The sequence below is a fragment of the Tachyglossus aculeatus genome, chromosome 10 (assembly GCF_015852505.1).
Source record: "Tachyglossus aculeatus isolate mTacAcu1 chromosome 10, mTacAcu1.pri, whole genome shotgun sequence".
NCBI lineage: Eukaryota > Metazoa > Chordata > Mammalia > Monotremata > Tachyglossidae > Tachyglossus > Tachyglossus aculeatus.
The window spans coordinates 47,565,835-47,591,982 of NC_052075.1; the positions used below are offsets into that span (position 1 = coordinate 47,565,835).

General features: G+C 46.5%; 2 protein-coding genes across 3 annotated transcripts in view; both read left to right on the top strand.

Moving 5' to 3' along the window:
- NUP205 (nucleoporin 205) overlaps positions 1–5,696 on the top strand; it is an 89,760-nt gene extending 84,064 nt beyond the window's left edge. For both annotated transcript variants that reach the window (XM_038752439.1, XM_038752440.1), the window contains exons 40-43: positions 138–261; positions 1,520–1,648; positions 3,682–3,755; positions 5,340–5,696. In XM_038752439.1, coding sequence (XP_038608367.1) covers positions 138–261; positions 1,520–1,648; positions 3,682–3,755; positions 5,340–5,492 — 480 coding nt within the window. In that variant the 3' untranslated portion in view covers positions 5,493–5,696. The remainder of the gene's footprint in view (positions 1–137; positions 262–1,519; positions 1,649–3,681; positions 3,756–5,339) is intronic.
- Positions 5,697–6,044: 348 nt separating this feature from the next.
- Positions 6,045–24,915, top strand: STMP1 (short transmembrane mitochondrial protein 1). The gene is made up of 4 exons (XM_038751988.1): positions 6,045–6,069; positions 9,631–9,710; positions 23,005–23,058; positions 24,364–24,915. Exons 1-4 carry the CDS (start codon positions 6,045–6,047, stop codon positions 24,436–24,438), a joined length of 234 nt encoding a protein of 77 aa, XP_038607916.1. The 3' UTR covers positions 24,439–24,915.
- The last annotated feature ends 1,233 nt before the right edge of the window (positions 24,916–26,148 follow it).

Sequence of the window (26,148 nt, forward strand, 5' to 3'; positions counted from 1 at the left end):
GACCTCTTTTCTCCGCGTTGCTCCCTATTTAAACGAGGAACCGAAACGTTTTGTGATGCCTCCCGCTCATCCGGGTAATCATTTTGCCGTGGGCCGAATCTGTGCGTATGCCAACGCCAGGGCTTTTCTTATTCTAGTTATGCCAGTCCGTGATGCCAGCCGGGGTGGATAAAATCTCGACCGCCCAGAAATACGTCTTGGCAAGGCGACGTTTGGTGAAGTTGATCAACAATCGAGCAAAATTACTGTCCCTCTGTTCCTGTATCCTTCTGTGTGTTTTCTTCCATGTCATTTTTAAGGTTGCGTACGAGTTTGATCTCTTTCCCATTGTGGCCCCCAAGCTATACCCATGTCTGGCCCTCCTGGTTTGTTTTTTTTATTATTATTATTCAGGTACTTAAAGCTAAGGGTTGGAAAGTCCACAAAATAGGTAAAGGCCCCTTGGCCATAAAGTTATCGCGTCACCCCTTGATCCCTCTCTTGCCTTCCCCGGCTTCAAATCGTGCCAGTCGCCAACCCAACTTTGAGCGTGGTTCAGCGTTTCCTCCCCCTGCCTCGCCTGATGACAATCAATCGTATTTACTGAGCGCTTCCTCTGTGCCGAGCACTGTACTAAGCGCTTGGGAGAGGACAGTTCAGCAGAATTAGCAGACACGGTCTCTGCCCACAAGTTTCCAGTCTAGAGGGGGGGGTGACAGATGATATCATCATCATCAATTGTATTTATTGAGCACTTACTGTGTGCAGAGCACTGTACTAAGCTCTTGGGAAGTACGAGTAATATTAACTAGTAATATATTCATTCATTCAATCGTATTTATTGAGCGCTTACTGTGTGCAGAGCACTGTACTAAGCGCTTGGGAAGTACAAGTTGGCAACATATAGAGACAGTCCCTACCCAACAGTGAGCTCACAGTCTAAAAGGGGGAGACAGAGAACAAAACCAAACATACTAACAAAATAAATAGAATAGATATGTACAAGTAAAATAAATAGAGTAACAAATATGTACATTATTAGGCACGGACTATGTGCAAAGCACTGTTCTCAGTGCTGGATAATAATGATGGTATTTGTTAAGCGCCTACTATGTGCAAAGCGCTGTTCTAAGCACTGGGGAGGTTACAAGGTGATCAGGTTACTCTACTCTGATTTATTTGTGCATATTCTATTGATTTTACTTTGTTAATATGTTTTGTTGTCTGTCTCCCCTTTCTAGACTGTGAGCCCGCTGTTGGGTAGGGACCGTCTCTAGATGTTGCCAACTTGTACCTCCCAAGCGCTTAGTCCAGTGCTCTGCACACAGTAAGCGCTCAATAAATACGATTGAATGAATGAATGAAGGAATATATTACTAGTTAATATTACTAATGATTATAATGTGAAAGCATCCTCCCCGAAGAGACTGAAAGCCTGGAGTGACCGTCCAGCTGTTGATGTGGTTTCGGGGCCAGAATCTGCTTTTGAAACGAGAAACACCGCCAACTTTGCCATCCTTGACGGAGGGTATCCGCGCAGATATCATAGAAACCTGCCTCTTCATCCTCTGGCGCCATTTAGAATACTACCTGCTGCACTGCACCCCCACGGACTCCCAAGACTCCCTGCTCGCTCCCAGGACTTCTTTTAAAAGCCGAAGGCTACAAGGTAAAAACCGAAGCTGGATTTTGACGTCTTGAGAGAGACTCTTCCTCCCTTCAAGGCCCTACTGGGAGCTCACCTCCTCCAGGAGGCCTTCCCAGACTGAGCCCCTTCCTTCCTCTCCCCCTCGTCCCCCTCTCCATCCCCCCCATCTTACCTCCTTCCCTTCCCCACAGCACCTGCATATATGTTTGTACATATTTATTACCCTATTTATTTATTTTACTTGTACCTATCTATTTGATTTTGTTAGTATGTTTGGTTTTGTTCTGTCTCCCCCTTCTAGACTGTGAGCCCACTGTTGGGTAGGGACTGTCTCTATATGTTGCCAGCTTGTACTTCCCAAGCGCTTAGTCCAGTGCTCTGCACACAGTAAGCGCTCAATAAATACGATCGATTGATTGATTGATTGACTGGAGGCAGGATGTCGAAATGAGTGCCGTGTTGTTGAAGACTTTTGTCCCCTCCGTCGCTTTCTCCTGGAGAGCTGGCAGTGAAATGCAGACCTAGTCATTACCCTGTTGTTGCCTCCTGGGCGCCTCGTGTCAGTCAAAAAAGCTCTTTGTGCTCCTTTCTGGTGTTTTGTTCTTGTTGAATATTGGCAGTTATTCTCGGGGGGGCCTTGATTTCAAAAAATGGAGCTGGCTTTAAAGGAACTCGGGTTGTAGACAATCCCCAAAGGCCACTTTGAACCTGTTCAGGGCCACAGTGGATGAAGGCTCATTCCAGATGTCAGCAGGAGTTCGAACCCCCGCCTCTAGGCCTGGATCGGGCTTGCTTACGAAGCTTCCAACCTCTGCTCTGCCCCTGTCTGCTGTGTGACCTTGGGTAGGTCACCTCAATCAATCAATCAATCGTATTTATGGAGCGCTTACTGTGTGCACAGCACTGTACTAAGCGCTTGGGAAGTCCAAGTTGGCAACATATAGAGACAGCCCCTACCCAACAGTGGGCTCGCAGTCTAGAAGGGGGAGACAGAGAACAAAACCAAACCTACTAACAAAATAAAATATATAGAATAGATATGTACAAGTAAAATAAATAAATATTTATTTCACTTCTTCACTCACTTCTCTGGGCCTCAGTTCTCTCATCCATAATAGGAGGATTGAGGCGATGAGAAACGAATCGTGTCCAAACTAGGGATCTTGTACCTACCGCGGCACTTAAGTGCAGTACCTGGCACATAATAACAATAGTATTTTATTTTGTTAGTATGTTTGGTTTTGTTGTCTGTCTCCCCCTTCTAGACTGTGAGCCCGCTGTTGGGTAGGGACCGTCTCTATGTGTTGCCGACTTGGACTTCCCAAGCGCTTAGTACAGTGCTCTGCACACAGTAAGCGCTCAATAAATACGATTGATGGATTGATTGACTTCAGGCATCAAGCCGAAATTGAGGAGTGCTTTTGGGGCAGACGTAAGAGGAGCGGCGTAGCCTGAGAAGCAGCCGGGTCTAGTGGAAAGAGCACGGACCTGGGAATCAGAGGGCCTGGGTTCTAGTCCCAGCTCCGCCGCCCGTCTGCTCTGTGACCTGCGTAACCTTGGGCAAGTCACTTAGAGAAGCAGCGTGGCTCAGTGCAAAGAGCGCGGGCTTCAGAGTCAGAGGTCGTGGGTTCAAATCCCCGCTCCGCCACTTATCAGCTGCGTCACTTTGGGCAAGTCACTTCACTTCTCAGTTCCCTCATCTGGAAAATGGGGATGAAGACTGTGAGCCCCCTGTGGGACAGCCTGATCACCTTGTATCTCCCCCAGCGCTTTGAACGGTGCTTGGTCCCTAGTAAGCGCTTAACAAATACCAAAATTATTATTATTATTATTCTCAGTTCCCTCATCTGCAAAATAGGAATGCAGTACCCGTTTCCCCACCTGCTTAGACTGCGAGCCCCATTTGAGACCTGATTACCATGAATCTAACCCAGTGCCGGAGACACCATAAGCGCTTAACAAATGCCACAATTATGATGATGATGATTGTGATTGTGCCTGATGAAGTTTTGAGTAAACGCATTTTACCCTCTGTGGGCTTTGTTTTTTCCTAGATGCCTTCACATCAGAATCTAACCTGGATTTCAGAAGTGGTATGACCAGAGTGAGCCAGCATGACATAGATCAGGTAAGGACGGTATTTACCCTGAAAACTGCAGGAGACCTACTTCCTTATCCTCTGCACACAGTAAGCGCTCAGCAAATACGATTGATTGATTGATTGATTGATTGATTATCCTCAGATGGCACCTTTCGGAACACACGCAAGCCTAATTCTTCCTCAGGCTCGTCGTGGGCAGGGAACGTGTCTGCCACCTCTTGTCGTCGTCGTCGTCAATTGTATTTATTGAGCGCTTACTATGTGCAGAGCACTGTACTAAGCGCTTGGGAAGTACAAATTGGCAACATATAGAGACATATCAATCAATCAATAAATTTGATTGATTGATATAGAGACAGTCCCTACCCAACAGTGGGCTCACAGTCTAAAAGGGGAAGACAGAGAACAAAACCAAACACACTAACAAAATAAAATAAATAGAATAGATATGTACAATCTTGTCGTATTGGATGCTCCCAGTTGCGAACCTGCCACCTCCTGTTGTATTGGATGCTCCCAGTCGCTTAGTACAGTGCCCTGTACCCAGCAAGCGCTCAATAAATACCATCGTTGATGAGGCTAAGGAGGGAAGGGTAGGGCCTCCGGAAGCCCTACTTTGGCGAGGTTTTGGGGTCTCAGAAACGTTCTTGTAGAATCATAGGCTAATAGAGGTGGAAGGGTCTACAAAAAAATCAACCGCGGTGTAGCATAAACCATGCAGAAAGGGGGGTGTCTATTTTTCTTTATTCGGTGCTGCAGAGACGGAGATCGCATTGTGCGCCTTAGTGTTTTATCACTGAGAAGCAGCATGGCTTTGTGGAAAGGGCCCGGGCTTCGGAGTCGGAGGACGTGGGTTCTGATCCCGGCTCTGACACTTGTCTGCTGTGTGACGTCGGGCAAGCCACTTAATTTCTCTTTACCTCAGTTACCTCATCTGTAAAATGGGGATGAAGATTGTGAACCCCACGTGGGACCACCTGATTACTTTGTTTCCACCCCAGCACTTAGAACGGTGCATGGCACATAGCGCTTAGCAAATACCGTTATTATTATTATTATTATCACCTCTGCAGTCAAGAAATTCTTCCCTTATGTCCAACCCTAAATTTTCTCTACTTTCATTTCATTCAATCGTATTTGAGTGCTTACTGTGTGCAGAGCACTGTACTAAGCGCTTGGGAAGTACAAGTTGGCAACATATAGAGACGGTCCCTACCCAACAGTGGGCTCATTTGCATTTAAGCCCATTATATTGTGTGGTCTCCATGGGGAGTAGAACCCTCTCTCCAAAATCCTTCAGAAACTTGAATAATCAATCAATCTTATTTCTCGAGCACTTTGTGCAGGGCACTGTACTAAGCATTTGGGAGAGTACAGTATAACAGTTGGTATACGCGTTCCCCGCCCACAAGGAGCTTAAGTAACTCAACCACCCGGTGAAGATCCCCAAAACCTCGTAAAAGGAAATTTCAGAAGACGAGTTTTAAATGAATGTGCCATATGGGAAAGGGCAAAATCGATCAGGAAAGTTTCAGACTGAGGTATGCAGATTGCCTGCAAATCAAGAATTCGGCATTTTCCAGTTTAAAAATGTCGCCTTTCCCTTTTCAGCTTCAGATCGAAGCCATCAACACCTTTGGAGAGTCGCTGCAGAAGAAGCTCCTGGATATCGAAGGGCTGTATTCCAAAGTCCGGTCCCGTTACAGTTTCATCCAAGCGCTAGTCAGACGCGTCCGTGGCCTTTTAAGGATATCCCGAGGCTGAGGGTGTCCGCTTCTCAAGCAGCCTTTTCCTGGGGAAAAGGACCTTGACACCGATTTTATAGACCAGATCGTTTCTAAATTATGGCCCAAAGACTATTTTGCTATTTTTTTCTTACATCACTGAACTGTCAGGTGTACGCTTCCCTGTCTCGTCAGACAGCCGCACTACGAACAATAAAGATTTCCCTTTTTTCTTAACATAAAAGCCAGGATCTTGCATGTTTGGAAAAAGGTACCCCAAAGAGCACTCGTAACTGGGAATTTAGCAAGCGAGACTTTATCCGTGAATATGCGTCTGCCAAATGATATATTTTGGAAACTCCCTTTCCCCATTTTATAGATGGAGAAACTGCGGCCCAGAGGATTTAAGCGACTTGCCAAGCGGCAGAGCCGGAATTAGAGTCCTGGTTGGTGCTCTTTCCGTTGGGCCACACCTTTGCACATAGTAAGCGCTTAACAAATGCCATTATTATTATTATTATTATTATTTTTTCTAGTTCATAGTTCACTAACTGCTCATCGCCAGGGAGTTCTTCTGTTGTCAGGGCTTGTGATGGTGGATTCTTTAGGAATTCCACGTATCCAGTTCATTCCCAGAGGGGAGGGGCTCTATCAGCTGATCTGTAGGGAATTATTTTGCTCTGGGGCATATCAGTCAGTGGTCTTTATGGAGCGATTACTGCGCGCTAAGCACTTTGGAGAGTTGGTAGACCGCTGCCCACCAAGAGCTGGGTTCCGATTCAATCAATCAATCAATCGTATTTATTGGGCGCTTACTGTGTGCAGAGCACTGTACTAAGCGCTTGGGAAGTACAAGTTGGCAACATATAGAGACGGTCCCTACCCAACAGTGGGCTCACAGTCTAAAAGGGGGAGACAGAGAACAAAACCAAACATACTAACAAAATAAAATAAATAGAATAGATACGTACAAGTAAAATAAATAGAGTAATAAATATGTACAAACATATATACAGGTGCTGTGGGGAAGGGAAGGAGGTAAGATGAGGGGGATGGAGAGGGGGACGAGGGGGAGAGGAAGGAAGGGGATTCATTCTTCTATGTTGGCATGTTCCCTTGACTTCCCAAAGTCTGCTGCTCCCGCTATTTCTCTAAATAGTTTTGTCTGTTGTAATAGCAATACCCCTTACTGAGCTCCCACTTGGTGCCCTGTACTAGGCGCCCGGGAAGTACGGAATAAGGCAAGTGGCCTCATTCATTCATTCATTCATTCATTCAGTCGTATTTATTGAGCGCTTCCTGTGTGCGGAGCACTGTACTAAGCGCTTGGGAAGTACAAGTTGGCAACATATAGAGACGGTCCCCTACCCAACAGGGGTTATGGAAGACCCAGGGGGCTTCCACAAGTCAAGATGAAGGGGCAGAGCCTGGGGAGATGGGGGCGGGGTGGGGTGTCCTACCATTTTGTGCCGTCACCTATGGTGCCCGAACAAAACATTTCAATAACTCCGGCAGACAAAAGCCGGGAAATGAAAAGCCTGGGCTGACAGGCTTTTGTCTTGTCAATCACCTTTGCACGACAGATTTGAGCTTCTCTGCATTTTAATTCGGAGAGCCCGGCCCATCCTGGTGACAGGATCCTGTCACCGGCTTGATTTATGACTCCGATGCTTGCGTTTTGACAGCCTGCCGTTGCTCGCTTGATGGCAAAACCTCTCTTTTGGGCTCCGAAACGGTTCCGCTCCCTTCATTCATTCATTCAGTCGTATTTATTGAGCGCTTACTGTGTGCGGAGCACTGTACTAAACGCTTGGGAAGTACAAGTTGGCAACATATTCGCCATCTCGGTCACCAGGCCCGGGGCCTAAAGGGGACTTGAACGTCCGCGTTAACCGACTACCGTAACCCAAGTCGGCCAGGAGCCCAACAAGCTCAGGGCTCAGTCTCTCCTCACGTGGGATTTACCGAAGGAGGGAAACGAGCATAAAGATTTCGTTTTTTTGCATAGGTTTTGGGAGGGGGTTATTGCTTGCCTTTGCTTTTCCTGGGATACTCAGTAAGGGATCGTGCCTTCTTAATTACAGCGTGGCTCAGCGGAAAGAGCCTGGGCTCTGGAGTTCAAATTCCAGCTCCGCCACTTGTCAGCTGTGTGACTCGGGGCAAGTCACTGCACTTCTCTGGGCCTCAGTTCCCTCATCTGGAAAAGGGGGACTAAGATTGTGAGCCCCATGTGGGACAAGCTGATCACCTTATATTCATTCATTCATTTATTCAATCTTCACTTCTCTGGGCCTCAGTTCCCTCCTCTGGAAAATGGGGATTAAGATTGTGAGCCCCATGTGGGACAAGCTGATCACCTTGTATTCATTCATTCATTTATTCGATCTTCACTTCTCTGGGCCTCAGTTCCCTCATCTGGAAAATGGGGGTTAAGATTGTGAGCCCCTCGTGGGACAAGCTGATCACCTTGTATTCATTCAGTCATTTTTCAATCTTTACTTCTCTGGGCCTCAGTTCCCTCATCTGGAAAATGGTGATTAAGATTGTGAGTCCCCCGTGGGACAACCTGATCACCTTGTATTCATTTATTCAATCGTATTTATTGAGTGCTTACTGTGTGCAGAGCACTGTACTAAGCGCTTGGGAAGTACAAGTTCGTGGCTCAGTGGAAAGAGTCCGGGCTTTGGAGTCAGAGGTCATGGGTTTGAATCCCGGCTCCGCCAAGTGTCAGCTGTGTGACTGGGCAAGTCACTTCTCTGGGCCTCAGTGACCTCATCTGTCAAATGGGGATGAAGACTGTGAGCCCCCAGTGGGACAACCTGATCACCTTGTAACCTCCCCAGCGCTTAGAACAGTGCTTGGCACATAGTAAGTGCTTAGCAAAGGCCGTCGTGATTATTATTATTATTAACAAGTTGCCATCATCACTTAACTTCTCCATGCCTCAGTTCCCTCATCTGTAAAATCCATTCATTCATTCAATCGTATTTATTGAGCGCTTACTGTGTGCAGAGCACTGTACTAAGCGCTTGGGAAGTCCCAAGTTGGCAACATAGAGAGACGGTCCCTACCCAACAGCGGGCTCACAGTCTAGAAGGGGGAGACAGACAACAAAACATATTAACAAAATAAAATAAATAGAATACGTACAAATAAAATAGAGTAATAAATCCGTACAAACATATATACATATATACAGGTGCTGTGGGGAGGGGAAGGAGGTAAGGCGGGGAGAAGGGCGAGAGGCCTTACTTTTTCATTCATTCATTCATTCAATTGTATTTATTGAGCACTTACTGTGTGCACAGCACTGTACTAAGCGCCTGGGAAGTCCAAGTTGGCAACATAGTAAAATCAATCAATCAATTGTATTTATTGCATGCTTACTGTGTGCAGAGCATTGTACTAAGCGCTTGGGAAGTACAAATTGGCAACATCTAGAGGCAGTCCCTACCCAACAGTGGGCTCACAGTCTAAAAGGGGGAGACAGAACAGAACCAAACATACTAACAAAATAAAATAAATAGAATAGATATGAACAAGTAAAATAAATAGAGTAATAAATATGTACAAACATATATACATCTATACAGGTGCTGTGGGGAAGGGAAGGAGGTAAGCTGAGGGGAAGGAGGGGGCTCAGTCTGGGAAGGCCTGGAGGAGGTGAGCTCTCAGTACGGCCTTGATGGGGATGAAGACTGTGAGCCCCCCCGTGGGACAACCTGATCACCTTGTAACCTCCCCAGCGCTTAGAACAGTGCTTTGCACATAGTAAGCGCTTAACAAATACCATCTATTTATTTATTTTACTTGTACATATCTATTCTATTTATTTTATTTTGTTAGTATGCTTGGTTTTGTCTCCCCCTTTTAGACTGTGAGCCCACTGTAGGGTAGGGACCGTCTCTACGTGTTGCCCATTTGTACCTCCCAAGCGCTTAGTACAGTGCTCTGCACACAGTAAGCGCTCAGTAAATACGATTGATGATGATGATGATGATCATTATTATTATCATCATAATGATTCTGATTACGAACAGGGGGCCGTGGGGTGGGGGGGCAGTGCCGCCCACCGCAGCCAGGGGGCGCCCGGCGGGCCCGTGGCCGGAAGTGGGGGGAGCCGCCAAGCTCCCCCGCCTGACCCGGAAGTAGATCCTGACCCGGAAGTGGATCCGCAGCCGGCCCCTCCCCCTCCCCCCCGCCCCCTGACAGGGACGGCAAACGGCAGCGCGACGCGGCCGCCATGATTCAGTTCCTGGTAAGGGGAACGAGCGCGAGGGAGGGCAGAGGGAGGGGACGAACAGAGGAATAATTCATCATAATAATGATAATGGTGAGGAGGAATAATTCATAATAATAATAATAATAATAATAATGATGGCAGTTATTAAGCGCTTACTATGTGCCAAGCACTGTTCTAAGCGCTGGGGAGGTCACAAGGTGATGGTAATAATAATAATGATGGCATTTATGAAGCACTTACTGTGTGCCAAACACTGTTCTAAGCGCTGGGGAGGTTACAAGGTGATGAGGTTGTCCCACTTGGGGCACACAGTTTTAATCCCCATTTGACAGATGAGGGAACTGAGGCCCAGAGAAGTGAACTGACTTGCCCAAAGTCACACAGATGACAATAATAATAATAATGATGATGGCATTTATGAAGCACTTACTGTGTGCCAAACACTGTTCTAAGCGCTGGGGAGGTGACAAGGTGATGAGGTGGTCCCACGGGGGGCTCACAGTCTTCACCCCCGTTTGACAGATGAGGGAACTGAGGCCCAGAGAAGTGAAGTGACTTGCCCAAAGTCACCCAGCTGACAATAATAATAATAATGATGGCATTTATTAAGCACTTGCTATGTGCTAAGCACTGTTCTAAGCGCTGGGGAGGTGACAAGGTGATGAGGTGGTCCCACGGGGGGCTCACAGTCTTCACCCCCGTTTGACAGATGAGGGAACTGAGGCCCAGAGAAGGGAAGTGACTTGCCCAAAGTTACACAGCTGACAACAATAATAATAATAATGTCATTTATTAAGCACTTACTATGTGCCAAGCACTGTTCTAAGCGCTGGGGAGGTTACAAGGTGATGATAATAATAATAATGATGGCATTTATTAAGTGCTTACCATGTGCCAAGCACTGTTCTAAGTGCTGGGGAGGTTACAAGGTGATCAGGTTGTCCCACGTGGTGCTCACAGTCTTCATCCCCACTTTACAGAAGAGGGAACTGAGGCCCAGAGAAGTGAAGTGACTTGCCCAAAGTTACACAGCTGACAACAATAATAATAATAATGATGGCATTTATTAAGCACTTACTATGTGCCAAGCACTGTTCTAAGCGCTGGGGAGCTTACAAGGTGATAATAATAATAATGATAGCATTTATTAAGCACTTACTGTGTGCCAAACACTGTTCTAAGCGCTGGGGAGGTTACAAGGTGATGAGGTTGTCCCACTTGGGGCACACAGTTTTAATCCCCATTTGACAGATGAGGGAACTGAGGCCCAGAGAAGTGAACTGACTTGCCCAAAGTCACACAGATGACAATAATAATAATAATGATGGCATTTATGAAGCACTTACTGTGTGCCAAACACTGTTCTAAGTGCTCGGGAGGTTACAAGGTGATGAGGTTGTCCCACGGGGGGCTCACAGTCTTCACCCCCGTTTGACAGATGAGGGAACTGAGGCCCAGAGAAGTGAAGTGACTTGTCCAAAGTCACACAGCTGACAATAATGATAATAATAATAATAATATCATTTACTAAGCACTTACTGTGTGCCAAACACTGTTCTAAGCGCTGGGGTAGATACAAGGTGATCAGGTTGCCCCACGGGGGGCTCACAGTCTTCATCCCCATTTTCCAGATGAGGGAACTGAGGCCCAGAGAAGTGAAGCTTAGCGCTTAGAATAGGACTTTCATTCATTCATTCAAAAGGATTTATTGAGCGCTTACTGTGTGCAGAGCACTGGACTAAGCGCTTGGGAAGTACAAGTTGGCAACATCTAGAGACGGTCCCTACCCAACAACGGGCTCACAGCCTAGAAGGGGAAGACAGACAACAAAACAAAACGTGTGGACAAGTGTCAAGTCATCATCATCATCATCATCATCAATCGTATTGAGCGCTTACTGTGTGCAGAGCACTGTACTAAGCGCTTGGGATGTACAAGTCGGCAACACATAGAGACAGTCACTACCCAACAGTGGGCTCACAGTCTAAAAGTCATCAGAATAAATAGAAATAAAGCTAGGTGCACATCATTAAGAAAATAAATAGAATAGTAAATATGTACAAGTAAAATAAATAGAGTAATAAATCGGTACAAACATATATACAGGTGCTGTGGGGAGGGGACATAGTAAGCACTTAACAAATGCTATCATTATTATTATTACGGAGTCTGGTACATCTTAAGCACTTAACCAGCACCATAAAAAAGTAATAATATATTAAAAAAAAGCAGCGTGGCCTAGGAGTCAGAAGACTGGTTCTCATCATTCATTCATTCAATCGCATTTATTGAGCGTTTACTGTGTGCAGAGCCCCGTACTAAGCGCTTGGGAAGTACAAGTTGATCCTGGCTTTGCCACTTGCCTGCTGAGTGGCATTGGGCAAGTCACTTCACTTCTCGCGCCTCAGGTTCTTCATCTGTAAAATGGGGATTATAGAGCGGTTCTCCCTCCCCCTTAGTGCGTGAGCCCCGTTTCGGGCAGGGACTGTTTCCGCCCTGATTATCTTGTATTTACCCCAGCGCTCTGTACAGCATCTGCCCCCAAAGTAAGTGCTTAATAAATGCCACAATTATCATTATTAGTTGATCCAGTGTCTTAAATCCCACGAAAGGCCTTTAAAATAATCTTATTTATTGTCAGACCCCCCGCCCTCCCTACCGAGCCTTTTTTAAAAACTCCAAATGCACCTCCCAGTCATTCATTCCCCTGCTACCTCAGTGCTTCTGCTCAGAGGATATAGTTGGGAATATATTTGTATTTACGCACTTGCCCTTAGGTTGTATGATTAATAATAATAATAATAAGATTGTGTTTCTGGCTCTGCCTTGGATCCCCAGCAGAGGGTAAATCTGCTGGGGGGCAGGGACTGGGTGGGGACAGTGTCATATTCTTTTTTGATTCCCTTCGTCATGGAGTTAACACCCCAAAAAAGTAGCCTCGCCGTAAATACCTTCGATAGTGGTAACGATGAGACGAGCTAGCCGAAAGAGAGCATTGTGGTGTAAGGACTTGGGAGTCCACACTGGAGCCAGAAATAAATATAGAGGGGGACTTCACTGGAAAAAATCCTTTGCCATGTGATGAAGGGTTACAGCGGACTTTGTAGATTATTTATAGTTTCCAACGTTTTGAAAGATGCCTCGGTTGGGATAGGCGAATGACTCTTCGGTTGCTCTCAGGTTTTCCAAAATGGGGAAAATGAGGCCCTCCGCAGACCATACGACGGTGTATTTATTTGAAACGCAGTGCCCTGCCTGCTCTTGGCAAAGAAACTTAGAATGTATTCATTCGCTTAAAGGGGCCTTTATAAACAGGAGTGATGGAGATTTCGCAGAGGTGATTTGTCGGGAGTTTCCATCCAAGAGCCTTTTTATTGCATTTTAGTTGGCATTCCGAAAGCATAGGTTGATCCGCCGCAGACTCCTCTATTGAGGCGTAGTTTGTGCACCCCGTTCTGCCGTGACTTGTGTGTTTAATACGCGTTTTGCGCGGAGGGGCATTAGGGACCGTTCATCTGGCAAAACCAGCTAGTGATGATGATGATGATGGCATTTATTAAGCGCTTACTATGTGCGAAGCACTGTTCTAAGCGCTAGGGAGGTTACACAGTGATCAGGGGCCATGCCACCAAACAGACTGCGTATGTCTCTGGTGTGCACCAGCTCGGTGTTGGAATCAATTAATTGTATTTATTGAGTGCTTAATGTGTGCAGAGCACTGTACTAAGTGCTTGGGAAGTACAAGTTGGCAACATATAGAGACGGTCCCTACCACAGGTGAGTTCTTCGGCAAAAATTTTCTGCGAAAATTCGCACTGTCTCAGCAGAGGAGACCTGGGGATCATTCGTTTAGGTGACTAATTGAAGCCAAGCCGTACGAAAGAACCAGGTTGGTTTCCAGAATGCAAATAACTTATTCCCCATCCCCTGAACGCCAGTTTAAGGTAATGGGATAAAGAATTGCCCCTCTTGCTTTATTTGCCGAAGAACTCATTATTATTTACAGTGTATAGATCACAGTTTAAAATCAACGCCATTAAGCGTGGCGTGGGAAAGTATATCATCGGGCCGTTGGACACAAATTTGGTGGACTGGTGGAGTGGGAGAAAATGTTTCCAATTATGAGGGGGTTGTGGGTGTTGCGTTTTGGCCTTTTAAACAATTTCTGTTTTTTTTTCTATGGGGGCTGGAAAAGCTCGTGGTGGTCTTGGGACAGACATTTGGCCTGATACGGTGATCCTCAGAATGGAAACTCTGGGTAGCGGGAGAAGTCCCGCGGCCTGGTGGAAAGAGTTTGCGACTGGGAGTTCATTCATTCCGTCGTATTTATTGAGTGCTTACCGGGTGCAGAACACTGTACTAGCCCTTGGAAAGTACAATTTGGCGGCAAGCGTGGCTCAGCGGAAAGAGCACGGGCTATGGAGTCAGAGGTTCAAATCCCGGCTCTGCCAGTTGTCAGCTGTGTGACCTTGGGCAAGTCACTTAACTTCTCTGGGCCTCAGTTACCTCATCTGTAAAATGGGGATGAAGACTGTGAGCCCCCCATGAGAGAACCTGATCACCTTGTAATAAGAATGCCCTCCCTCTGCCCATCCACCAAGCTCGCTCTCTTCCTCCCTTCAAGGCCCTATTGAGAGCTCACCTCCTCCAGGAGGCCTTCCCAGACTGAGCCCCTTCCTTCCTCTCCCCCTCCTCCGCCTCTCCATCCCCCCATCTTACCTCCTTCCCTTCCCCACAGCACCTGTATATATGTATATATGTTTGTACATATTTATTACTCTATTTTACTTGTACATATCTATTCTATTTATTTTATTTTGTTAGTATGTTTGGTTTTGTTCTCTGTCTCCCCCTTTTAGACTGTGAGCCCACTGTTAGGTAGGGACTGTCTCTATATGTTTCCAACTTGTGTTTCCCAAGCGCTTAGTACAGTGCTCTGCACACAGTAAGCGCTCAATAAATACGATTGATTGATTGATTGGCCGCTAAAACGCCCCACCAGGCACCCCAAAAGAGTTCCCTGCCCGTAACGAGCTGCCAGTCTACAGGGTGGCACAGACATGGATATAAATGAATCAATACACTGATATAAATGAATCAATCACGGGCATTGATATAAATGAAGGAGCTGCGGAACCTCCACTGGCGACCGGTTCCAAGGTGAGGACGGCGCCCGACTCGCAACTCAATCATTCAGTCGGTGGCATTTATTGAGTCCTTACTACGTGCACAGCACTGTAGTAAGCACCTGGGAGAGTCCAACGGAACAGAGTGGAGAGACACGGTCCCTGCCCATAACGAGCTTCCAGTCTAGAGGGTGACACAGACATTGATATACGTGAATTGAGTATTTGTAATAAACCACTTAAAGATAATAGCAATAATAACTACGGGACTTGTGAAACACTTACGATGTGCCAAGCACTGTTCTCCTGGCGGAGTTGGGGGGTCCCCCGAGGCACCCTGGAGTACCCCGAGAGCACCCCTGAGGGCATGGAAGGTAGGTAGGGTCACCCTGCCAACCAGTTGTCGTTCCAGAGTGAGACTCTGCAGGCTCCAAGGATCTCAAAGAACATTCACACAGTGTGGCCTAATGGCTAGAGCACGGGCTTGGAAGGAGAAGCAGCATGGCTCAGTGGAAAGAGCCCGGGCTTTGGAGTCAGAGGTCATGGGTTCGAATCCTGGCTCCGCCCCATGTCTGCTGTGTGACCTTGGGCATTCCACTTCTCTGAGCCTCGGTTACCTCATCTGTAAAATGGGGAGGAAGACTGTGAGCCCCCTGTGGGACAACCTGATCACCTTCTTAAGCTCCCCAGCGCTTAGAGCAGTGCTTTGCACATAGTAAGCGCTTAACAAATGCCATTATTATTATTACCTGTGTTCTAATCCTATCTCCTCCACCTGTTGCCTGTGGGACCTTGGGCAAGCCATTTGACTTCCCTGGGCCTCGGTTCCCTCGTCTGTAAAATGGGGATTAAGACTGTGAGCCTTTCATTTGGTCATATTTATTGAGCGCTTACTGTGTGCAAAGCACTTAGGGGAGTACAGTACAACAATAAACAGGCACATGCCCTGCTCACAACGAGGCACACAGTAAGCGCTTAACAAATGCCAAATACCACAAACAACAACAAAGGTGGGTTACTTTGTTGATTTTTTTGCCACATCCCTGGGATGAGAGAAGATGAAGAATCGTTGGCCCAAGATCCTGTAAAGCCTCTAATCCCTCCGCTTTGATAAAATACCCACTGCCTTTAAACCAGGCTCCCATCTTGGCATTTGAAGTTGCCTTTTAAAATATTTCTTGAATTTTCAAAACAGGTCCGGGATAATAATAATAATAGTAATAATAATAATAATAATAATGGCATTTATTAAGCACTTACTATGTGCAAAGCACTGTTCTAAGCGCTGGATGTGTTCTTTGGGTGGCTGGAAATACTTTCCATATATTGGAGCGGGTGGATCATTAACATTTCTAGACTGTGAGCCAGTTGTTGGGTAGGGACCGTCTCTATACGTTACCAACTTGTACTTCCCAAGGCTTAGTACAGTGCTCTGCAAACAGTAAGCGCTCAATAAATACGATTGAATGAATGAATTGGATTTATATAGCACCTTCTTCTCTTCCCCTTCTTAATTTTTTTATGGTATTTGTGAAGCGTTTACCATGTGTCCAACGCTGTTCTAAACACTGAGGTAGGTACAAGTTAATTAGGTGGATCACAGTCCCTGTCCCACTTGCAGCTCACAGTCTACTCAAATTTTATATAAAGTATAAGTAAATTCCTTTCTGTTAGCTAGTTCCAGTTACATGTATACTTTTATAGTCCCCAGTTCTAAGTGAGCCGCTATCTCTATCATGGTCGGGCAGGACGAATTCTTAAGACATATGAGAATAGAGATGGCTTATTTGAACTCCAAAGCCTAGGGATTTGGAGGACAAAATGAACTCTGAGTCTGTAGAAGGTAGCACCCTTGCTTCCCACCTTGCAATTCAAACCTTCCAAGAACCTAAAAAGCACTTTTCTCGCCCCCCTCTCAGCCGGGTGGTTTTTGTTTCGTAGAATCTGCCCATTCGGTTTCCTTACAGTGCCTGGCACAAAGTAAGTGCTTAACCAATACCATCGTCATATCGTTATTATATTACACATAGATTTCTAAGATCTCTTCCCTTTGCTGTCTCTCCCGCTCTCTCTTCGTAGAGTGAGGTATGGGGAGTCGTTTTGAATTAGCGTGCCCTTTGTGTATTCGTACAATAAAGGCGGTAGTTCATAGGCCCAATTTCCACAGCAGATTTTACCCTCCCATCCTGATTCTGAATTTCAGTGTCGTTCCAAGGCCCTGTTAAACACGTCTGATAAAAATTGTCTTTTAATTAAGGCTTTTCAAATTAGCGTCTGAAGAAGAGAAAAGGGAGACAAGGAGGAGAGCGTGTTATCTTGTTTTTCCACTTTTCTTTCGCTTCTCTGTGAGAGGGAGATAAAGGGATAATCTAAAAGAAAATAGCCGCCTTAGGCGGTTAAGAAATTGTTTGCAGTTTTGTTTCATGTGATCGTGAACCCTAAGTGGTTTCTGGAATCCATTTGAAATCTGCCCTGTAATCGGCGCGGAAATTTGATCGGAGGTCACGTTTCGGATTAAGGAATGGTAGAAAATTAACATTAAAAAAAGTACATGCTACTTCCAGGGGAATTTTTTCAGGTGAACTTGCTGGAGACAAATGACCAACCGGCCTTTGCGCTCCAAACGTGCCTATCCCTCTTCCTCTCCTTTCCCCTCCTTCCTTTCCCCCTCCTCCCCCTCTCCATCCCCCCCCTCACCTTACCTCCTTCCGTTCCCCACAGCACCTGTATATATGTATATATGTTTGTATGGATTTATTACTCTATTTATTTTACTTGTACATATTTATTCTATTTATTTTATTTTGTTAATGTTGTGTTTTCTGTCTCCCCCTTCTAGACTATGAGCCCACTGTTGGGTAGGGACCGTCTCTATATGTTGCCAACTTGTACTTCCCAAGCGCTTAGTACAGTGCTCTGCACACAGTAAGCGCTCAATCAATCAATCGTATTTATTTTCAATAAATACGATTGAAATGAAATTCCTCTAACAGAAATTCTACCTGAGAATCTGACAGACCGTGAGACAACAGACCAAGCTGCTACATCCGCTCGAGTGGGGCTCCTCCGAATTAGTCCTTTGTTTTGGACTCACGACGGAAAGGTCTCCATGCGCACATCACCACAGTTTTTCAGACTCCCCAAAATGGGCCTTTGACCCGTTTCAGCCCTTAAGGGGGTGGATTATCCATTGAGCGTGAGGTCCGACGTGGTGTGGCTTAGAGCGACCTTTCCCATCCAAATCGATTTTAACCCCGGCTCAAAGTGTAAAAAGTGGAGTAGAGGAGGAAGGGCGTTGGCTTGGTCCAGACTTCCGCCTCCAGGCAGGCGGCGATCCTGCCAACCCCACAGCCCTTACATCAACCAATCAATCGTATTTATTGAGCGCTTACTGTGTGCAGAGCACTGTACTAAGCGCTTGGGAAGTGTACATCATGTGTACATGAAAGAAACATCGTGGCCTAGTGGGAAGACAGTGGGCCTGTAAGAGGTTTTGGGTTCCAATCCCATCCCTCTCATGCGTCTGCTGCTCGACCTTGGGCAAGTCGCTTCACTTCTCTGGCTCTCAGTTTCCTCATCTGTAAAATGGGGATTAAGAGTGTACGCCCCTATATGGGCCAGGAATTGTCCGACCGGATGACCTTGTATCTTCCCCAGTGCTCAGAACAGTGCTTGGCACATCGTAAGTGTTTACAAAAGTCCCGTAGTTATTATTGTTATTGTCTTTAAGTGGTTTATTATAAATACTTAATTCATGTATATCAATGTCTGTGTCACCCTCTAGACTGGAAGCTCATTATGGGCAGGGACCGTGTCTCTCCACTGTGTTCCGTTGGACTCTCCCAGGTGCTTAGTACAGTGCTGTGCACGTAGTAAGGACTCAATAAATGCCACCGACTGATTGATTGAGTTGCGAGTCGGGCGCCGTCCTCACCTTGGAACCGGTTGCCAGTGGAGGTTCCTCAGCTCTGTCATTTATATCAGTGTCTGTGATTGATTCATTTATATCAATGTATTGATTCATTTATATCAATGTCTGTGCCACCCTGTAGACTGGCAGCTCGTTACGGGCAGGGAACTCTTTTGGGATGCCTGGTGGGGCGTTTTAGCTGCCACCTTGCCCGGAACCCGTGGCTCCCAGACTCTTCCGTACAGTCGGACTGCTCTCTTCAGCTGATTGTTGGGGGTTTGCCGCCGTTTCCGAATAAGTATTGTTTGGGTTCCAGCTGAGCTAAGAACGGACACGCAAACTGTCCACTCCTGATCTTCATCTTCGTGATAACTGTAGTATTTGTTAAGTGCTTGCTAAGGGTCAAACATTGTTCTATGCCCTGGGGAAGGGCAAAGATGATCTGGTCGGACACGGTCCCTGTCCCACGTGGGGCTCCTGGACTTAATCCCCATTTTACAGATGAGGGAACTGAGGCACGGAGAAGTTCAGTGGCTTGCCCCAAGGTCACACAGCAGGCATATGGAAGAGCCGGGATTGGAACCCGGGTCCTCTGACTCTCGGGACCGTGCTCTTTGCACTGGGGCACACTGCTCCTTGTACCGGTTCAAAAATAAATTGAAAATAGATGATATGCACAGAGGTGACCGATCACAAAGGAAGGCAGTGTGTAGAAGGAAACAGAAACAGCTGTGACTTTGTCACTGATTTAAATCCACAGGACACGTAGGCTCAAGAAAGTTGGCGAATGTCTTTCATCCTGACCGAGTCTTCCATATCATCTTCCATATCATCTTGGGGAAGCAGCGTGGCTCAGTGGAAAGAGCCCAGGCTTTGGAGTCAGAGGTCATGGGTTCAAATCCCGGCTCCGCCACTTATCAGCTGTATGACTCTGGGCAAGTCACTTAATTTCTCTGGGCCTCAGTTACCTCATCTGTAAAATGAGGATTAAGACTGTGAGCCCCACGTGGGTCAACCTGATCACCTTGTAACCTCCCCAGGGCTTAGAACAGTGCTTTGCATATAGTAAGCGCTTAATAAATGCCATTATTATTATTATTATAATCTTGGATGTCGTTCAGTGTTTCTCCTTTTCTTACGGGGAAACATTTTTGAGTGAGGAAAACTACTGGGAAATTGGGGTTTTGTTAGAGATGATGTAATAGTGATAACAGGTCTTTAAGCATTTTCTATGTGCTATGCGCCGTTCTAAGCCCTGGGGAAAATCCAAAATATCAGGTTGGACTCAGTCCAGGTCCCACACGGCACTCAAAATCTACATACTGGGGGGTAGAATTAAATTCCCATTTTACAGATGAGGAAACTGCGGCCAGAGAAGTGAAGTGACTTGCCCAAGGCCACGCGGCAGACAAGTGGTGGAACGGGGATTTGAACCCAGGTCCTCTGACTCTTTGACCACACCGCTTCCCTGCCGTAATGTCTCTGTGGATTCAGTCACACTTCCTCAGTTTACCAACACAACCAAATTGAGCTGGGGCCCAAAACGCTCCATTAGTAGGACGCTAGAAATCAGTGGTTCAGTCCATTCTGCCCCTATGCACCTGCAATTTTGTCATCCAGGCAGAAATATTTATAAACCTCCATCCATATACAGTAAGTTTCCATCTTTAATCATGAGGGCTCAGGGAGCCAAGGAGGGAGAGCCATCTTTGGGACTTTTTTTTTTTTTTTAATTATAGATACCAGTTTGAGTTAATGGAACAGGGAGATAGGCCAGTTGAATTTTTATATCCTTTGGCTTTTATGCCACTCATCAATAAAAAGGGAACTCTAAATTTGCTTTTAAATAGCTGACAGGCACTTTCCAAAAGAGGTCTTTTAGCTCTTCTGTAGTAATGAGAGTTCACTCAGTTCAAATCCGGGCTCCACCAATTGTCAGCTGTGTGACTCTGGGCAAGTCCATTCATTCATTCATTCATTCATTCATTCATTCATTCATTCAGTTGTGTTTATGGAGCGCTTACTGTGTGCAGAGCACTGTACTAAGCGCTTGGGAAGTACAAGTTTTGGCAACATATAGAGACGGTCCCTACCCAACAGCGGGCTTACAGTCTAGAAGGGGGAGACAGACAACAAAACAAACATATAAACCAAATAAAATAAATAGAATAAATATGTACAAGTAAAATAAATAGAATAATAAATATGTGCAAACATATGCACATATTCATTCAGTCATTTATTGAGTGCTTACTGTGTGCAGAGCACTGTACTAAGTGCTTGGGAAGTACAAGTTTTGGCACTTCTCTGGGCCTCAGGTACCGCATCTGTAAAATGGGGATTAAGGCTGTGAGCCCCCCCATGGGATAACGTGATCACCTTGTAACCTCTCCAGTGCTTAGTACAGTGCTTTGCACATAGTAAGTGCTTAATAAATGCCATTATTATTATTATTATTATTCTCAGGGTTATACTCAGTTCTTCTCTATGACCATCTCCTCATACTCTGCTGCTTCCCCTGTGAATTATTACAGTGTCCATCTCCCTCCCTAAACTCTAAGGTCCTCGGCCACGGCGAGTATCATGTCTTCCAACTCGATTGTATTATAATAATAATTATTTTGGTATTTGTTAAGCGCTTACTACATGTAAAGCACTGTTCTAAGCGCTGGGGAGGATACAAAGTGATCAGGTTGTCCCACGGGGGGCTCACAGTCTTAATCCCCGTTGTACAGATGAGGTAACTGAGGCACAGAGAATTGAAGTGACTTGCCCAAAGTCACACAGCTGACAAGTGGCGGAACAGGGATTTGAACCCATGGCCCCTGACTCCCAAGCCCGTGCTCTTTCCACTGAGCCACGCTGCTTCTCTCTCCGAAACGCTTAATACAGTGCTCAGCACACGGCAAGCGCTCGATAAATGCCGTTGAATGATTGTGAGTGGTAGTTTAGTAACAGTAATAATAATGATGGTATTTGTTAAGTGCTTACTATGTGCCAAGCACTGTTCTAGATACAAGGTAATCAGGTCGTCCCACGTGGGGCTCACAGACTTAATCCCCATTTTGCAGATGATCTAACTGAGGCACAGAGAAGTTAAGTGACTTGCCCAAAGTCTTGCAGCTGATAAGCGTCGGAGCTAGGATTCCTCTACCCATTTTAGAGAGAAGAAAACTCCCCATTCCCCCGCCTTACCTCCTTCCCCTCACCACAGCACCTGTATATATGTATATATGTTTGTACGGATTTATTACTCTATTTTATTTGTACATATTTATTCTATTTATTTTATTTTGTTAATATGTTTTGTTTTGTTGTCTGTCTCCCCCTTCTAGACTGTGAGCCTGCTGTTGGGTAGGGACCATCTCTATATGTTGCCAACTCGGACTTCCCAAGCACTTAGTACAGTGCTGTGCACACAGTAAGCGCTCAATAAATACGATTGAATGAATGAATGAAATGAATGAATGAAAACTGAGGCCCAGAGCTTGTGTTAGCAGAGTCTAATAGCCCTTTCCTGGGAGTTGGGCTCCTGGGGTTGTGGTCAGCGCCTTGCCACAAACTTGAGCCAGACCACGTTGCTCAGTTTCCCCACCTGACAACGAGAGGATGGGGGAGTGGGGAATAGTGGTGGTTGGCGATAGCAGTCACGTATCTTCTGGGATGTGGTGATGGGGGACTTAGCTGCTGGTATGGCACTTTGTTGTGTCCGTAATTAATAATAATAATAATAATAATAATAAAAACTGAGCCCCCTCCTTCCTTTCCCCCTCGTCCCCTTCTCTATCCTTCCAATCTTGCCCCCTTCCCTTCCCCACAGCACCTGTATATATGATTGTGCATATTTATTACTCTATTTATTTTACTTGTACATATCTATTCTATTGATTTTATTTTGTTACTATGTTTGGTTTTGTTCTCTGTCTCCCCCTTCTCGACTGTGAGCCCACTGTTGGGTAGGGACCGTCTCTATATGTTGCCAACTTGTACTTCCCAAGCACTTAGTACAGTGCTCTGCACACAGTAAGCGCTCAATAAATACGATTGATTGATTAATAATGGTATTTGTTAGGCGTTTAATAATTGGGCTTGGTGCGGACCGGATATATCTCAAGATCTCCCAGCAAACCTGTGACTGGCTTCATTTGACTCCCAAGGTCTGTGTGATCAGTTGCTTAGTTACTGAGCCCCCCGAAGACCCAGAGAAAAGCCGCCCACACCCCCCCGCCCCCCGGCCCTGGGACGCTCACTCTCTTCCTTCTCTCTCTTTTAGCTCGGCTTTTCGCTCGGCAACCTGGTTGGGATGTACCTGGCTCAGAACTACGACGTAAGTGGCCTCCGTCCAAATCCCTTTATCTCAACTCACAGCCCGTTCCCTCGGCTTCGAGTTTTTTGTCGCCCGTCCTCCGGCAGAATCGAGTCCCGGCCGAGGTGCCCTGTCCTACCTCACCTCCCTTCTCTCCTTCTCCAGCCCAGCCCGCACCCTCCGCTCCTCTGCCGCTAATCTCCCCACCGTACCTCGTTCTCGCCTGTCCCGCCATCGACCCACGGCCCACGTCCTCCCCCGGGCCTGGAATGCCCTCCCTCTGCCCATCCGCCCAGCTCACTAGCTTCCTCCTTCAAGGCCCTACTGAGAGCTCACCTCCTCCAGGAGGCCTTCCCAGACTGAGCCCCCTTCTTCCTCTCCCCCTCGTTCCCCTCTCCATCCCCCCATCTTACCTCCTTCCCTTCCCCACAGCACCTGTATATATGTTCGTACATATTTATTACTCTATTTATTTATTTTACTTGTACATATCTATTCTATTTATTTTATTTTGTTAGTATGTTTGGTTTTGTTCTCCGTCTCCCCCTTTTAGACTGTGAGCCCACTGTTGGGTAGGGACTGTCTCTATATGTTGCCAACTTGTACTTCCCAAGCGCTTAGTACAGTGCTCTGCACACAGTAAGCGCTCAATAGATACTGATTGATTGATTGATTGATATTAAAAAAAAAAAAGCGATCCCAGGGATTGATTGGCTGTGATGATGTAGCAGTTCCTTCGACAGTGCTTCACCAGAGCACAGGCCTGGGAATCAGAAGGTAATGGGTTCTAATCCTGCCCCGCCACTTGTCTGCTGTGTGACCTTTGGAAAGTCACTTCACGTCTCTGTGCCTCAGTAACCTCATCTGTCAAATGGGGATTGAGGCTGGGGCCGTGGACTGTGTTCGACCCGTTTTGCTTGTATCCCCCCCAGTGCTTAATACGGTGCCTGGCACGTAGTAAGCGCTCGGTGGAAAGAGCCCGGGCTTTGGAGTCAGAGGTCGTGGGTTCAAAGCCTGGCTCTGCCGCTTGTCAGCTGTGTGACTTTGGGCAAGTCACTTCACTTCTCTGTGCCTCAGTTACCTCATCTGGAAAATGGGGATTAAGATTGTGAGCCCCACGTGGGACAATCTGATCACCTTGTATCCTCTCCAGCGCTTAGAACAGTGCTTTGCACATAGTAAGGGCTTAACAAATGACATCATTATTATTATTATTATTATTATTGTTGTTATTATTATTGTTATTATTATTGTTGTTATTATTATTATTATTCTCCACCGGCCTGGGGCGAAATGACGACAGAGTGCCGTTTTCTCTTTATAAAGATTCCCAACCTGGCCAAGAAGATTGAAGAGTTTAAAAAGGATATTGATGCCAAAAAGAAGCCCCCCAGCACCTGATGCGAAACCCGGCGACTCCGTCCGACGCTTCGATTCCAACCCGGGGGATGCACCCGTCCTTTCGAGCCCAAAGGGCCAGCTCTGCCCCGGCCGGGGTCTGTGGGGGGTTCCCTCCACCTCCAGCGCACCCGGATGCCCTCGGGCTGAAATGCCGCCATAACCAGGGGCAGCAAATAGACTCTCCCCGGCCCCTTCCTCTCCTCCCTTCCTTCCCCGCTCCCTCCCCGCGACCCCAAGCTGTTTGGCAGATTTGAAGACTGGCACACGATCATTTCAATCAGTGTTCTCCACCTTCCCCCTCCTCCTTATTTTGGGTTCCTAGGACTTTGTAGAAAAAAAAACGTTCCTTTTGATATGGCTAACCAGATGTGCAATGCAGATCCTGTACAGTTACGTTTCCCATCCTGGATGCTTGACAGAGCATTTGATGCCAAACCCCGTTCCTCCAACCTCATTAAAGCCCAGAGCCAGAATTGATTTCCTCTTCTCTCCCTTCTTTTATTCCATGCCACAGATAATAATGATGGTGTTTGTTAAGCACTTACTATGTGCAAAGCACTGTTCTAAGCTCTGGGGGGATACAAGGTGATCAGGTTGTCCCACGGGGGGCTCACAGTCTTCATCCCCATTTTACAGATGAGATAACTAGGGCGCAGAGAATAATAATAATAATGATGGTATTAGGCACTTACTATGTGCAAAGCACTGCTCTAAGCTCTGAGGAGGTAACAAGGTGATCAGGTTGTCCCACGGGGGGCTCGCAGTCTTCATCCCCATTTTACAGATGAGGGAGCTGAGGCACAGAGAAGTGAAGTGACTTGCCCGAAGTCACACAGCTGACAATTGACAGAGCCAGGATTTGAACCCCTGACCTCTGACTCCAAAGCCCGTGTTCTTTCCACTGAGCCACGCTGCTTCTCCACAGATGAGCAGTGGGTTGCCGTGCACGTCCCTCTGCCGTTACCCCCTGCTCTGATTTTGTCCCCAAAGGGATCCTAGGCAGGAGGAGATGAATTGATTCTTTGAAAATTAATACGATTTTATTGGAAGTCTGTAAGCTCATGGTGGGCAGGGAATGCGTCTATCAACTCTGTTCTGTTGTACCTCCCGAGCATTTAGTACTGTTGTCCGCGCGCTGTTAAGTCCTCCAAAACAAATGATTGATTGATGGGAAGAAGGTCCCTGGGGAACATACAAGATGAGGAGTGTTTTACTGCCATTTGGAAAATAACTTCTCAGGCACCGCTCTTTGAAGTGGCATTTGAGCCCACGGTCACTTTTGGGAACGTCCGTAGAAGGTGGGTCAGGAAGGATTTGTAGCCCCGGGGATCGCTGTAAAGTATTTCCTCTTGACCCTGGTCATCATCATCATCATCATCATCAATCATATTTATTGAGCGCTTACTGTGTGCAGAGCACTGTACTAAGCGCTTGGGAAGTACAAATTGGCAACATATGGAGACAGTCCCTACCCAACAGTGGGCTTACAGTAAGAGGGTCTGGTCGGGACGGGGATTGGGGAGAGGAGGGGTTTGTGGAAGGCCACCCCCAGTACACCTCATGGAGGCCAACTACGTTATGGTGTGGATCAGTGAGATGCTGGTTGTGTTAATCCATCATATTTATTGAGCATCTACCATGTGCAGAGCACTGTACCAGGCTCTTGGGAGAGTACAATAAAACAGAAAATCTTGGCAAGGCCCTACCGGG

Coding starts and splice junctions, on each gene's coding strand:
- STMP1 (XM_038751988.1), top strand. CDS start 6,045: ATGGTGGATTCTTTAGGAATTCCAC. Junction 6,070..9,630: donor GGATTCTTTAGGAATTCCAC/GTATCCAGTTCA, acceptor GTGGATCCGCAG/CCGGCCCCTCCCCCTCCCCC. Junction 9,711..23,004: donor CCGCCATGATTCAGTTCCTG/GTAAGGGGAACG, acceptor TCTCTCTTTTAG/CTCGGCTTTTCGCTCGGCAA.